The following is a 13450-nucleotide window of genomic DNA, read 5'->3' on the forward strand; positions in this document are numbered from 1 at the left end:
CAGTGCTGAAGTGCAGCAAGAATTATTCATTAATTAATGGAAAGAATTAGAAATGAATTGGAAGAATCCTATTCTTTAGTTCTCTACCTGAAGGCAAGTCTTACCCGTAGCACCATGAACTTCACCTTGGGTAGGACAAAGAGACAGGCCCCAAATCCAACCCAGCCTGAACGGGGATGGAGCCCCACGCTGTTGGCACCAATCTGATCCACAAACCGGGCAGCACAGTGGCACGGGGGTGAGCATTGCTGCCTCACAGCACCAAGGAGACCCAAGTTCAATTCCAACCTTGGATGACTGCGTGGAGTTTTCATATTAGAATCATGGAATCCATACAGTACAGAAGGAGGCCATTCAGCCCACTGAGCCTGCCCTAACAGCAGCTTTATCCCCATAGCTAGACCTGCTAGTCCCCCTGATACTAAGGGGCAATTTAGCGTGGCGAATCCATCTAATCTACTCATCCTTGGAGTTTGGGATGAAATTGGAGCGTCCGGAGGAAATCCATGCAGACACGGCAAGAACGTGCAAACTCCATGCAGACAGTGACTCAAGACTGGAATTGAACCCGGGTCCCTGGCGCTGTGAGGTAGCAGTTCTAATCTCTGTGCTATCATTCTCCCCATCTTTAATTTAAAAAGGTGTCACGTGTTAGCACAAGCTTGGTGGGCTGAAGGGCCTGTTTCTGTGTTGTACTGTTCTTTGTTCTTTAAGGGCTTTTTACTTCACTCATTACCTGGGGAGTAAGGTCGGGGAGCAAGGAGGCCATTCAGCCCTCTCTACAATAGTCAGTCTGTATCTTAATTCTACCAACTTGTGTTGGTTCCATATAGAGTCATAGCAGTTTACAGCATGGAAACAGGCCCTTCGGTCTAACTTGTCCATGCCACCCTTTTTTTTAAACCCCAAAGCTAGTCCCAATTTCCTGCATTTGGCCCGTATCCCTCTATACCCATCTTACCCATGTAAGTGTCTAAATACTTTTAAAAGACAAAATTGTATCCACCTCTACTACTGCCTCTGGCAGCTTGTTCCAGACACTCACCACCCTCTGTGTGAAAACATTGCCCCTCGGGACATTTTTGTATCTCTCCCCACTCACTTTAAACCTGTGCCCTCTAGTTTTAGACTCTCCTACCTTAGGGAAAAGATATCGGCTATTAGCTGGTCTATGCCCCTCATTATTTTATAGACCGTTATAAGATCACCCCTCAGCCTTCTACACTCCAGAGACAAAAGTACTAATCTATCCAGTCTCTCCTTATAACTCAATATGTATTAGTAACCTGACAAGAATCTATCAGCCTCAGTTTTGAAATTTCAATTGGCCTCCATTGTATGAAGACAGCTAGATGGATAAGATGAGTATAGAGGGATATGGGCCAAATGCGGGCAATTGGGACTAGCCTAGTGGTAAAAACTGGGCGGCATGGACAAGTTGGGCCAAAGAACTCTATGCTGTAAACCTCTATGACTCCAAGTGTTTCCTGGCAGCATTCCTGAATAGCTTTTCTCTAATTTGAAGGTTCAATCCTTTGTTCTGGATTCCCCAGCTGAGGAATTGTTTTTTAATGGATACTCTTAACACCATTCCAAGCCTTTATCATCACCATTTGCATTTCCTTTGTCTTTTTGTCTATGCCAGTCTTGTCTATGACCATTTTGGGAACAGCAATCACAATTCTATAAGTCTCAATTCATTATAAGTTTTGCCTCATTACAGGAAGGATGTGGAAGCTATTGAAAGGGTGCAGAGGAGATTTACAAGGATGTTGCCTGGACTGGGTGGCATGCCTTATGAGGATAGGTTGAGGGAGCTCGGTATTTTCACCTTAGAGAGACGAAGGATGAGAGGTGACCTGATAGAGGTGTATAAGATGTTGAGAGGTATTGATCGGGTGGATTCTCAGAGGCTATTTCCAAGGGCTGGAATGGTAGCTACGAGAGGACACGGGTTTAAGGTGCTGGGGAGTAGGTACAGAGGAGATTCAGGGGTAAGTTTTTCACTCAGAGGGTGGTGGGTGAGTGGAATCGGCTGCCGTTGGAGGTGGTGGAGGCAAATTCGATAGGGTCTTTCAAGAGACTTCTGGATGAGTACATGGAACTTAATAGAATTGAGGGTTATAGGTAAGCCTAGTAAGTATGGATATCATCGGCGCAACTTGTGGGCCGAAGGGCCTGTTGTGCTGTAGTTTTACTAAGTTCTATGTTCAAGACACTTGTAGAAAAGGATAGAAATAGTCCCAGAGTGAAAGTACTAAATGGGGGGAGGGTAACTACGACAGTATTGGGCAGGAGCTAGGGAATGTAGACTTGCGGGGGGGAAGCGGTTGTTTGAGAGTAAATCTACATCCACTGTGTGGGAGACTTTTAAAAGTCAGTTGCTAAAAATTCAGGACAAGTATGTCCCTGTATGCATGAAGGATAACGATGCAAGATTCGGGAACTCTGGATGACAAGAGAGATTGTGAGCTTACTGAAAATGAAGAGGAGGCATGCATAAATTTCAGAAAATTGAAAAGGGATAAGGCTCTTGGAGAATACAAAAGTAGCAGGAAAGAGCTTAAACAACTTAGGAGGGCAAAAACGGGCCATGAAATGTCCTTGACAGGCAGGATTAAGGAGAATCCCTTGGCTTTTAAGCACATATAAGAAGGTAGAGGGTACCTAGGAAAGGGTGAGTCCACTCAAGAACAGTGGAGGGAATTTGTGTGTGGAGCCAAATGAGATCCTTAACAAGTACTTTGCATCAGTATTCACAAAGGAGAAGGATGTGGTGGACAGTGAGTGTACAAAGGAGGATGTTGACATTCTAGGACATGGTGAGATAAAAAGCTATTGGAGGTTTTAAAAAACATTAAAGTGGACAAGTCCCCAGGTCCAGATAGGGTCTATCCCAGAATACTGAGCGAGGCAAGGGAAGAAATTGCTGAGGCCTTGGCCAAAATCTTTGTATCCTCTTTAACCACAGGTGAGATCCCAGAGGATTGGAGAGTAGCTAACATTGTTCCTCTGTTTAAGAAGGACAGAAGAGACAATCCAGGAAATTAAAGCCTGTGAGCCTCACTTCAGTGGTGGGGAAATGATTGGAGAAGATTCTTAGGGACAGGGTGTACTCACATCTGGAAGAGAATGGGCTTATCAGCGATAGGCAGCATGGGTTTGTGAAGGGGAGGTCGTGTCTCACAAACCTGACTGAGTTTTTTGAGGAAGTGACAAGAAAAATTGACCAGGGCAGGGCAGTGGATGTTGTTTACATGGACTTTAGTAAAGCCTTTGATAAGATTCCCCATGGCAGGCTGATACAGAAGGTGAAGTCATATGGGATCCGAAGTGAGCTGGTAAGATGGCTATAAAACTGGCTTGAGTGTAGAAAGCAGAGATAGCAGTGGAAGGGTACATTTCTAATGGAGGTCTGTGACAAGCGGAGTTTCACAAGGATCAGTGCTGGGACCTTTGTCGTTTGTAATATATATAAATGATTTGGAAGAAAATGTAGGTGATCTGATTAATAAATGTGGAGATGACACAAAAATTGGGGGAATAGCGGAAGATTGTCAGACGATACTGCAGGATATAAATCAGCTGGAGGGCTGAAAGATGGAATTTAACTCGAACAAATGTGAGGTGATGTGATTTGGAAGGTCTACTGCAGAAGGAAAGTATACAGTAAATGATAGAGCCCTTAGAAATATTAGCATACAGAGGGATCTAGGTGTGCGCACACTGTTCCCTGAAGGTGACAACTCAGGTGGACAAGGTGGTGAAGAAGGTGTACAGCATGCTGGCCTTCATCGGCCAGGGCACTGAGTTTAGGAATTAGAAAATCATGTTGCAGCTGTATAAGGTTGCGGTTAGGCTGCAGTTCTGGTCGCCACACTACCAGAAGGATTTTGATGCATTGGAAAGGGTGCAGAAGAGATTTACCAGGATGTTGCCTGGTTTGGAGGATATAGACTATGAAGAAAGGTTGAACGAACGGGGATTGTTTTCACTGGAGCACCAGAGGATGAGGAGGGACCTGATAGATGTTTACAAGATTATGACAGGCATAGATAGAGCGGATAGTCAGAGTCTTTTTCCCAAGCTCAATTTCTCAGGGCATAGGTTGAAGGTGAGAGGGAGAAGTTTAAAAGAGATGTAAGGGGCAAGATTTTCACACAGAGCATGGTGAATGCCTAAAACATGCTGCCGGAGGAGGTGGTGGAAGCAGATTCTATACCTCGGGGCATCTAGTTAGGTACATGAATAGGCAGGAATAGAGGGATATGGACCACATAGAGGCAAGAAAATATTAGATTAGAGAGGCAGCTGTGTCGGCACAGACTTGGTGGGCTGAAGGGCCTGTTCCTGTACTGTACTGTTCTTTGTTCTTTGTTTTAACAATTATAGCCACCCCTACCCCACCTACCCTCACTGTATAAATCTTGTCCAATTTTCCTTCTCTTCAGCTTTGACGAAGGGTCGTCCAGACTCAAAACATTGGCTCTATTCTCTCTCCACAGGTGCTGTCAGACGTGTTGAGATTTTCCAGCATTTTCTGTTTTTGGTTTGTTCTGTTTCCCTCCCTTGACTCTGTCAAATCCTTAAATCAACTGAAACAACTCAGATGGTTAATGTTCTGGACTCAGGGGAACGCAAGCCAGTTCTTTGTAAACTGTCCTCAGAATTTAACCTTTAGACCCTGCTGCAGTTCTGGTGAATCTACACCACATTGTCTCCAACGTCAGTGTATCACTTCCCAGAACTGAGTGAAATGGTCAGGATGGCTTTATTTACACAGCTGTAACTTCCACCATTTTCCCCCGGTTATCTTCCGATGGAGGTTAACAAGGGACACGGGTGAATGAAATCAGATTCAAATATGAAAAGTTTTCTTGTCATGAAATCTTGGCTTGCGAATGTCACTGGCAAGACCAGCATCTATGGCCCATCCTTAGTTACCCTCAAGAAGGTAGTTCTGAGCATGAAGGAAGCAAATGCTCACCCCCAGGACCTTACCAATGAGAAATGAGATTCCAGCTTGGCAGTAGAGTCTCCAGATCCTCGAGACACCCTGAGGAAAAAAAATAAGAAAAATATTCAATCTTTCCAATGGTTGGAAGTGTTCGGATTAGTTATGGGTCGAACTAAAACTAACAACTCTTCAAATAAATTAAACTACGAAGGACAAATCACAAATTCTAAAAGGGAATCTGAGTTGATGCAACGCACACTTGATCTCCTGGGACTGCCACACACTTACAGACATTTAGTAATGTCTGTCTCAATTGATACGCTATAGGAATACACCGATATCCAGAATAAATAATAATATCACTAATATTCAGAATACAGTTGTCCTAATATTTGCAAGTGAATTTACATGCATTTAAAATTATCTATGCATGCTGTGCAGGATTGTATACCAGTATTGTACTCAATAAAGAATGTCATTAGCACAGTATGTGGATTTATTGGTGTCTGTCAATAATAATTCACTAAAACAGGTTCAGAGAACAAAGCAACAAGCTCAGAATAATGGAACAAAAATCACTGTCCATCGCGCTCCTCCCCAGGGTGGCCATCACATCTGAGGATGATTATTTTTTATTGTCCTTTGTTTTTATTAATTATTCATGCCTGTGTCACTGTCACAAACAACAAACGTTGCCCATCCCTAATTTCCTTTGAACCAAGTGGTTTTCTAGGTCATTTCAGAGGCCGTTAAGAGTCAACCACATTGCTGTGGCTGTGGAGTCACATGTGGGCCAGACCGGGTAAGGACGGCAGATTTCCTTCCCTAAAGGACATTAGTGAATCAGATGGGTTTTTATAACAATCGACAATGGTTTCACCGTCATCAGTAGACTTTTAATTCCAGATTTTTATTGAATTCAAATCTCATTATCTGCTATGAAAAGCAGGATAAAGGGCTATGGGGAGCAGGCAGGAAAGTGGAGTTGAGACCAGGATAAGACCAGCCATGATCGTGTTAAATGGCGGACTGGGCTCACAGGGCTGAATTGCCCCCTCCTGCTCCTGATTCCTATGTTCCGATATCCATGGAGCATCACTCAAGGTCCTTAGATGACTAGTGAAAATACCACTGTGCCGTCACCTCCCTGTGGGAGTCTCTGGCCAGGCCAACATTTACTGTCCATTCCCCACAGTCCTTGAGAAGATGATGGTGAGCTGCCTTCACACCGCTGCAGATCCCTGTTAGGAAGGAAATTCCAGGATTTTGATCCGGCGACAGTGAAGAAAAAGTGACATAGTTGCAAATCAGGATGGTGAGTGACTTGGAGGAGAATTTGAAGATGGTGCTGGCCCCGTGTATCTGCTGCCCTTAATCTCACAGGTGACAGAGGTCAAGGGTTTGGAAGGTGCTGTCGAAGGAGTCTCGGTGAGTTGCTGCAGTGCATCTCGTAGATGGAACACATTGACACTGTGTGTCAGCTGTGGAGGGAGTGAACATTATCAATCTCTTAATTTAATTTGATTTGATTCATTATTGTCACATTTATTATCATACGGTGAAAAGTATTGTTTCTTGCACGCTATACAGACAAAGCATACCGGTTATAGAGAAGGAAATGAGGAAGTGCAGAGTGTAGTGTTACAGTCATAGCTAGGGTGTAGAGAAAGATCAACTTAATGCAAGGTAAGTCCATTCAAAAGTCTGACAGCAGCAGGGAAGAAGCTGTTCTTGAGGAGCTTGGTACGTGACTTCAGGCTTCTGTAATCTTTTCCCGATGGAAGAAGGTGGAAGAGAGAATGTCCGGGGTGCTTAATTATACTGGCTGCTTTGCCGAGGCAGAGGGAAGTGGAGACAGAGTCAATGAATGGGAGGGTGGTTTGCGTAATGGATTGGGCTACATTCACGACCCTTTGTAGTTAGTCACCTTGGCTGAGTTTCTGAAACTCTTCCACAGCTCAGGTTTTTGGCAACACTGCGAACCTCTTCCTTTAACCCAGCATCATCCTTCACTTCCCTAGTCAGCCAGGGTTGTGTCACCTTTCCACTGGGGTCAAGAGAATGTACACACGTTATGAATTACGGGGATTAGTTCTTTAAATGTTTGCTACCAAAATAACCTTTAATCTAATTTCCCAATCTACATCAGCCAACCCGCTCCTTCTCCTTACACTGACCGACCATTCATCTCATTGGTCACTTGGTGAAAGGCCATGGCGCTGATGTGACACATTGGTCACAAACGTGACTAGAATGACGTGTTTCCAGGGGCAGGAATCAAAGACTTTCCATATATAGCCGACATTATTTCCAGATCTGACTGTTCAGATAGACTGTAATCACTGAAGCAGCAGTGATGGCAGTGGCTGTGAGGCGAGGAGATACTAAAATTAGACTGACACTGGGGGCTTGAGTTTCATTGTTCTTTCAGAGGCTGCAGATGCATGTCAGTTATAAGTAGAGCAGCTGCTGTCAAATACATACCACAACTTGCGTTTCTGTAGTGCCTTCGGTGTTTTCAAGTCCTCCACCGTGCTTCAGAGGATCATCATCAATCAACAGCTGGCACCAAGCCACGTTTGGAGATATCAGCTTGGAGGACCAAGAGCTGAGGCAAAGAGGTAGATTTGAAGAAGGGTCTTAAGAGGCAGACAACTGGGGCGGTGCAGGCGGGAAATCCAAGGACCCGAGCCTTGGCTGCTGACCAGTCAGTCAATGATGATAGAGTGATGGAAATCAGGAAGCCAGAATTGGAGGAGAAAAGAGATCTTAGTGTCTTGTAGAACTAGAGTCTAGAGACTGGGAGTGTGAAAATTACAGACTGGGAGGAGATTACAGAGACAGGGAGGAGATTAAAGAGACAGGGAGGAGATTACAGAGAGAGGGAGAAGATTACAGAGACAGGGAGGAGATTAAAGAGACAAGGAGGAGATTACAGAGGGAGGGAGAAGGTTACAGAGACAGGGAGAAGATTAAAGAGACAGGGAGGAGATTACAGAGACAGGATGGAGATTACCGAGAGAGGGAGGAGGTTACAGAGACAGGGAGGAGATTATGGAGACAGGGAGGAGATTACAGAGATGGAGAGGAGATTACAGAGACAGGGAGGAGATTATGGAGACAGGGAGGAGATTACAGAGATGGAGAGGAGATTACAGAGACAGGGAGGAGATTACAGATTCAGAGAGGAGGTTACTGAGACAGGGCGAAGACTGCAAAGACAGAGAGAAAGGAGATTATGGAGACCGGAAGGAGATTACAGAGATGGAGAGGATATTACAGAGATGGAGAGGATATTACAGAGACAGGGAGAAGATTACAGAGACTGGCAAGAGATTACAGAGACAGGATGGAGATTACGGAGATGGGGCGAAGATTTCAGAGATGGGGAAGAGATGACAGAGATGGGGAGGAGATTACAGAGACAGGGAGGAGATGACAGAGATGGGGAGGAGATTCCAGAGACAGGGAGGAGATTACAGAGACAGGGAGGAAAGAGGTCAGGATTTTTAAACAAGGTAAAGTATCTTAAAAATCAAGATGTTGCTTAACCAGGTGTCAGTGGGATTGGGATTGAACAGAATTGTGTGTAAATTAGGGTCTGGGCAGCAGAGTTTTGGTTGACCTTGTAAAGACTGTAAGATGTGAACACACTATATAAACACTTAACTACAAAAACAAGGTGTTGCTGTCAGTTCAAAGTCAATAACCAGTGGCACAAAGCCAAGAGAGCGGAGACAATGGGAAGAGTTCAGATTGCACGATCACACCAAGGCCAGGGAAAGTGTGTCCATGGAGATGGAAAGGAGATAAATTCAAGAGGGAGCTGTGGGGCGTGGAGGGCTGGGGGGGGGGGGGCTGGTGGGGGGGCGGGGGGGGGGGGCAGGACCAATTATCACTGACTTCAATGGAAATAAAAGTCAGGACAACATCAAACAAGCTGTCAACTTAATGGCCCTCTTTCTGCAATTGGACAAAGTCAAGCTCTATCACTTCCTGCTAGTGGCGATCATCAGGAATTGCAATCACCTCATTTATAATTGTCTATATAAACAAGCCACATTGTAATTGAACCCTCTGCACCTCAGTCCAATTACCCATATCCCAAACCTTCTAACCTTACTTGCCCTGAACACTATCGCACAACATGCCAGTGACTAGTACTATATTTATGTAGAAAGTGGAGTATAATTCCAATTTATAAAACTGAACAACCTGTGCTTTCTGTCTATCCTGTAGCGGAACATAGGAACAGGAATGGGCCATTCGGCCCAAGTCTTCTCTGCTATTCAACTAGCACATGTCTGATCTTCTACCTCAACTCCATTCTCTTGCATTATTTCCATATCTCACGATATCTTTAATATCTAGAAATATGTCTTGAACATAATATCCGATCCTATACAACTCTCTGGGGCAGAAAATTCCTAAGGTTCACCACTCTCTGTGAAAAAAATTCTCCTTATTTGAATCCTAAAGGTCCTAACTCCTTAGAGGGTAGCGTCATGGTGGCATCCCTCAGAGAGCACACGGTGACACAGTGGTTAGCACTGCTGCCTCACAGCATCAGGGTTCAATTCCCAACTTGGGTCACTGTGTGTGTGCAGATTCTGTATATTCTCCCCATGTTTGCATGGGTTTCCTCTGGGTGCTGTATCTGAAGGACGTGCTGTTTAGGCTAAATTCTCCTTCAGTGTACCCAAACAGGGGCTGGAATGTGGGGATCAGGGGATTTTCACAGTAACTTCATTGCAGTGTTAATGTAAGCCTACTTGTGCCACTAATATAAAAAAACTTTAAATACTTCAAACCTTATTTGGAGACTGTGACCTCTGGTTCTAGAGCAACCCCACAAGCCAGGGAAACATCCTTCCTTATACCCGCTTTGCCAAATCCTGTAAGAAGTTTGTACGTTAGAATGAGATACATAATGAGGTGTGCATATTAGCCCATCCTGTGGTTTAAGGAATATCAAATGCACTCCATAAAATTCATGTCGATCTCTGAATATTATTGCGATTCTATCTTTCACAGACTGGTTTCTACCAACTCCACAGAACCTTGACTCACTCTGCGGACATTGTTATGAGTGTGCCATTTGGGTCACTAAACCAAGCTAATGCGGAATAGTTTGCTCAGCCAAGATAGCATTAGCACAGTTATTGATAAAAATAAAACACCTTTTAAGAAAAAAAAGGTTGAACCTGCTAGCTGGAACAAAGAACAAAGACCAACACAGCCCGGGAAACAGGCCCTTTGGCCCAATGAGCCCACGCCGCCATTTTAACATTGTGAGTTCCCTCTCCACCCATGACCCTTGTCTACGCTTATGGCATTCCACATTGAGGGAAAACTAATTTAGGGACAATTTGTTACACCAATCAGCCTAAGAGCACATCTTTGGGATGTGGGAGGAAACCGGAGCACCCGGAGAAAACCCACGCAAGCACGGGGAGAATGCGCAAACTCCCACAGACACTGGCCCAAATCCATGTGTCTGCACAGCAATCAGCGATAGTCACTGAGCTGCCGTGTTGCCCAGCATCTGGTCCAGTTTAAGCACACAGTAACGATGTGAAGCACTAGGCTACTCTCGAAGCAACATCCAAGAGCAGCCCTCGTACGACCCATTGCGTGTATGCCCCTTGTTGGACAACAAGGCAGACCGAAGCACCTGTGGATTAAAAGAGAAAAACATCAATACCACACACATCCTTATACAAACATCTTCAGAGTGTGGGAGGAAACCGGAGCACCCGGAGGAAACCCACGCAAACACGAGGGGAGCGCGGAAACTCTACACAAACAGTGACCTGAGGTTGGAATTGAACCCTGGCGCCATGATGCAGCAACGCTATCTAGATACAAGATTCAAACTGACAAGAGAAGGCTATGTGCCTGATCTTCGACTTGACCTGAAGCTTAATGTGCTGAACTTTAAGCACCCATTACGTTCAGATCGAATTTCCACGATCTTATGCATTAGTTTAAGAAACATTGGTCTTGAAGCAGGCCTCGCCTGCACATCTGGATGTGCCTGGAGGTGAAATTATTCACCATTGTGACTTCTGTTATCGGGGCCTGTTTTCAGGTCTCTGAATGAAACGGGTTCTTTCAGACTGAAGGTCACTAACATTTTAAGTGTTTCTGAATGCAATGTTTTGTAATTTACAAAGAAATTATCCAGCAATGTTAGCAGCAAATGTTTTAAAATAATTTTCAACTACTTAAAATCTGGTAATTTACACGTGGTAGACTGGACGCTGCAGCTTGAGTATTCAGGCAGATGGAGCTGAATCTGGATCCCACCCTGATCCAGGGAGGGGAAGGAGTGGATGTGATGTTGGGGCAGGTTCTCAATTGTACATCCATAGTTCACAGAGGCAGCTGCCATGTAATCTTAGTGAGATAAGTGTCTGAAACCCATCTGGTAGGAGCAGACCTTGTGGCTTTGGATAGACAGGGTACCCTTATGCAGAGGTCCCAGGACACCTTTGGGAGTGGTCAGGTACACTTCCGGGTTGTTAAACATAGACATGATTCTGTGTAGAATGTGCATAAATTCATTGGAAAAATCAATGCTGCCAAAGAACGTCAAACTGTCATGGAACTGTCAAACATAATTGGAAATGTAAAACCTCAGCTCATTGGACCTGTCAGACCTGTCAAGAGCTTTAACTCTGCTTGGCTTTAAAGTTAAAATTGTGTGAAGTTTAAAAAAAATTCAGTGCTTGTTATTTCACTCTGTATGTTTCATATAAACCTGAAAGATAATCATTATAGGACTCATGCTGCTGGAGTCATTTTATAAGCTAATAATATCAGAGTGGGGTGCCTATTAAGTGAGAAGTTTGATTGACAGCTCCAAGTGGTTATAGAATAGAAACAGAAAGAGACTAGCTGCAGAAATTTCCATGTTTTGAATTTTTAAATCAATTTATATTTACTATATTTGTAATATAACATCATCAATAGATACAACTTTATTTTATGTCAACTTGGCTCCTGAGCCAATGGTGGATAGGAGTTGAAATGACAGAACAAAGAACAAAGAACAACACAGCACAGGAAACAGGCCCTTCGGCCCTCCAAGCCTGTGCCGCTCATTGGTCCAACTAGACCATTCGTTTGTATCCCTCCATTCCCAGTCTGCTCATGTGACTATCCAGGTACATCTTAAACGATCCCAGCGTGTCCAACTCCACCACCCTTTTTGGTAGTGCATTTCAGGCCCCCACCACCCTCTGTGTAAAATACGTCCCTGTTTGGAGAGGGTCTAACGTAGTAAGTTGGGGGGGGGAATGAATTGGCATGAGTTGGCACTAAGTTGACATGGGGTTATAAAGAGCCATGGGAATAAGCGGGGAGATTGGCATCGGGAAAATGAGGGATCATGGGAAGAAGTGTAGGAGGAGTATGGATTCATATTGAAGATGAGGGGCATGGGGGTGGGTGGAGGGGCATAAGGTGGCATGAGAGTGCATGAGGGGTTGAGGCTGATTTTGTTTTCATTTTTTAAGCAACATCAGTGAAGTGCCAGGGCACAAGGCAGGCCTTCTGACCAGCCCACTCTGCACCCAGCAGCCTCCGACATCATCCTGGGTGTGGTGGGCCCAACTTCTAATCCAGCCTGCCTCCCTGGAATGAAAATCTGACCTTAGAGGCGTTGTTTTCCTAGGTCTGTACAGAACTGGGAAATATTCCAACTCTGCGCATCAGATCACAGGGAGAAAATCCAGGTTGTTGACTAGAACCTAAGAAATAAGAGCAGGAGTGAGCCATTCAGTAAGATTATGGCTGATCTGGCTATGATCGTAACTCCACTTTCCTGCCTGTCTCCATTGATCCCATTGTCAATCAACAATCTGTCCATCTCAGCCTTGAATATATTCTCCACTGCTCCCTGGAGTGGAGAATTCCAAAGGTGAACAACACTTTGTGAGAAGAAATTTCTCATTTCCATTTTAACTGGGAGACCTTCTTATTTTGAAACTGTCTCCCAGTTCTAGACTCCCCCAAGAGGCAAAACACCCTCTCAGTATTTATTCTGCCAAGTCCCCTCAGAATCATACGTTTCAATCGGATCACCTCTCATTCTTCTGAACTCAAAAGAGTACAAGATCAACCTTTCCTCATAAGACAACCAATCCAACCCCAAATCAATAGTGAACCTTCTCTGAACTGTCTCCAGTGCAAGTATATCTCGCCATTTACTTGGGGTGGCACGGTGGCACAGTGCACAGCACTGCTGCCTCATTGTGCCAGGGACCCGGGTTGGGTCACTGTCTATGTGGAGTTTGCAAGCTCTCCCCTGTATCTGCGTGGTTTTCCTCTGGATGCTCTGGTTTCCTCTCGCAGTCGGAAGGTGTGTGGGTCGGGTTGATTGGCCATGATAAATTGTGCCTTAATGTCAGGGAATTGGGAAGGTAAATATGTGGAAAGGTCAGGACCTGGGTGGGATTGTTGTTGGTGCAGGTTCGATGGGCCGAATGG

General features: G+C 44.7%; 1 protein-coding gene across 1 annotated transcript in view; it reads left to right on the forward strand.

Annotated features, from left to right (window-relative positions):
• The window catches only part of LOC145353799 (delayed-rectifier potassium channel regulatory subunit KCNS2), a 41351-nt gene extending 35955 nt beyond the window's left edge, over positions 1-5396 (forward strand). Inside the window, exon 4 of the mRNA XM_080204615.1 lies at positions 4506-5396. Within this exon, the coding sequence (XP_080060741.1) occupies positions 4506-4524 (19 nt within the window). The 3' untranslated portion in view covers positions 4525-5396. The remainder of the gene's footprint in view (positions 1-4505) is intronic.
• Positions 5397-13450: the final 8054 nt, after the last annotated feature.

This window comes from Carcharhinus amblyrhynchos, chromosome 16, assembly GCF_965287045.1.
Source record: "Carcharhinus amblyrhynchos chromosome 16, sCarAmb.v2.hapA, whole genome shotgun sequence".
Taxonomy (NCBI): domain Eukaryota; kingdom Metazoa; phylum Chordata; class Chondrichthyes; order Carcharhiniformes; family Carcharhinidae; genus Carcharhinus; species Carcharhinus amblyrhynchos.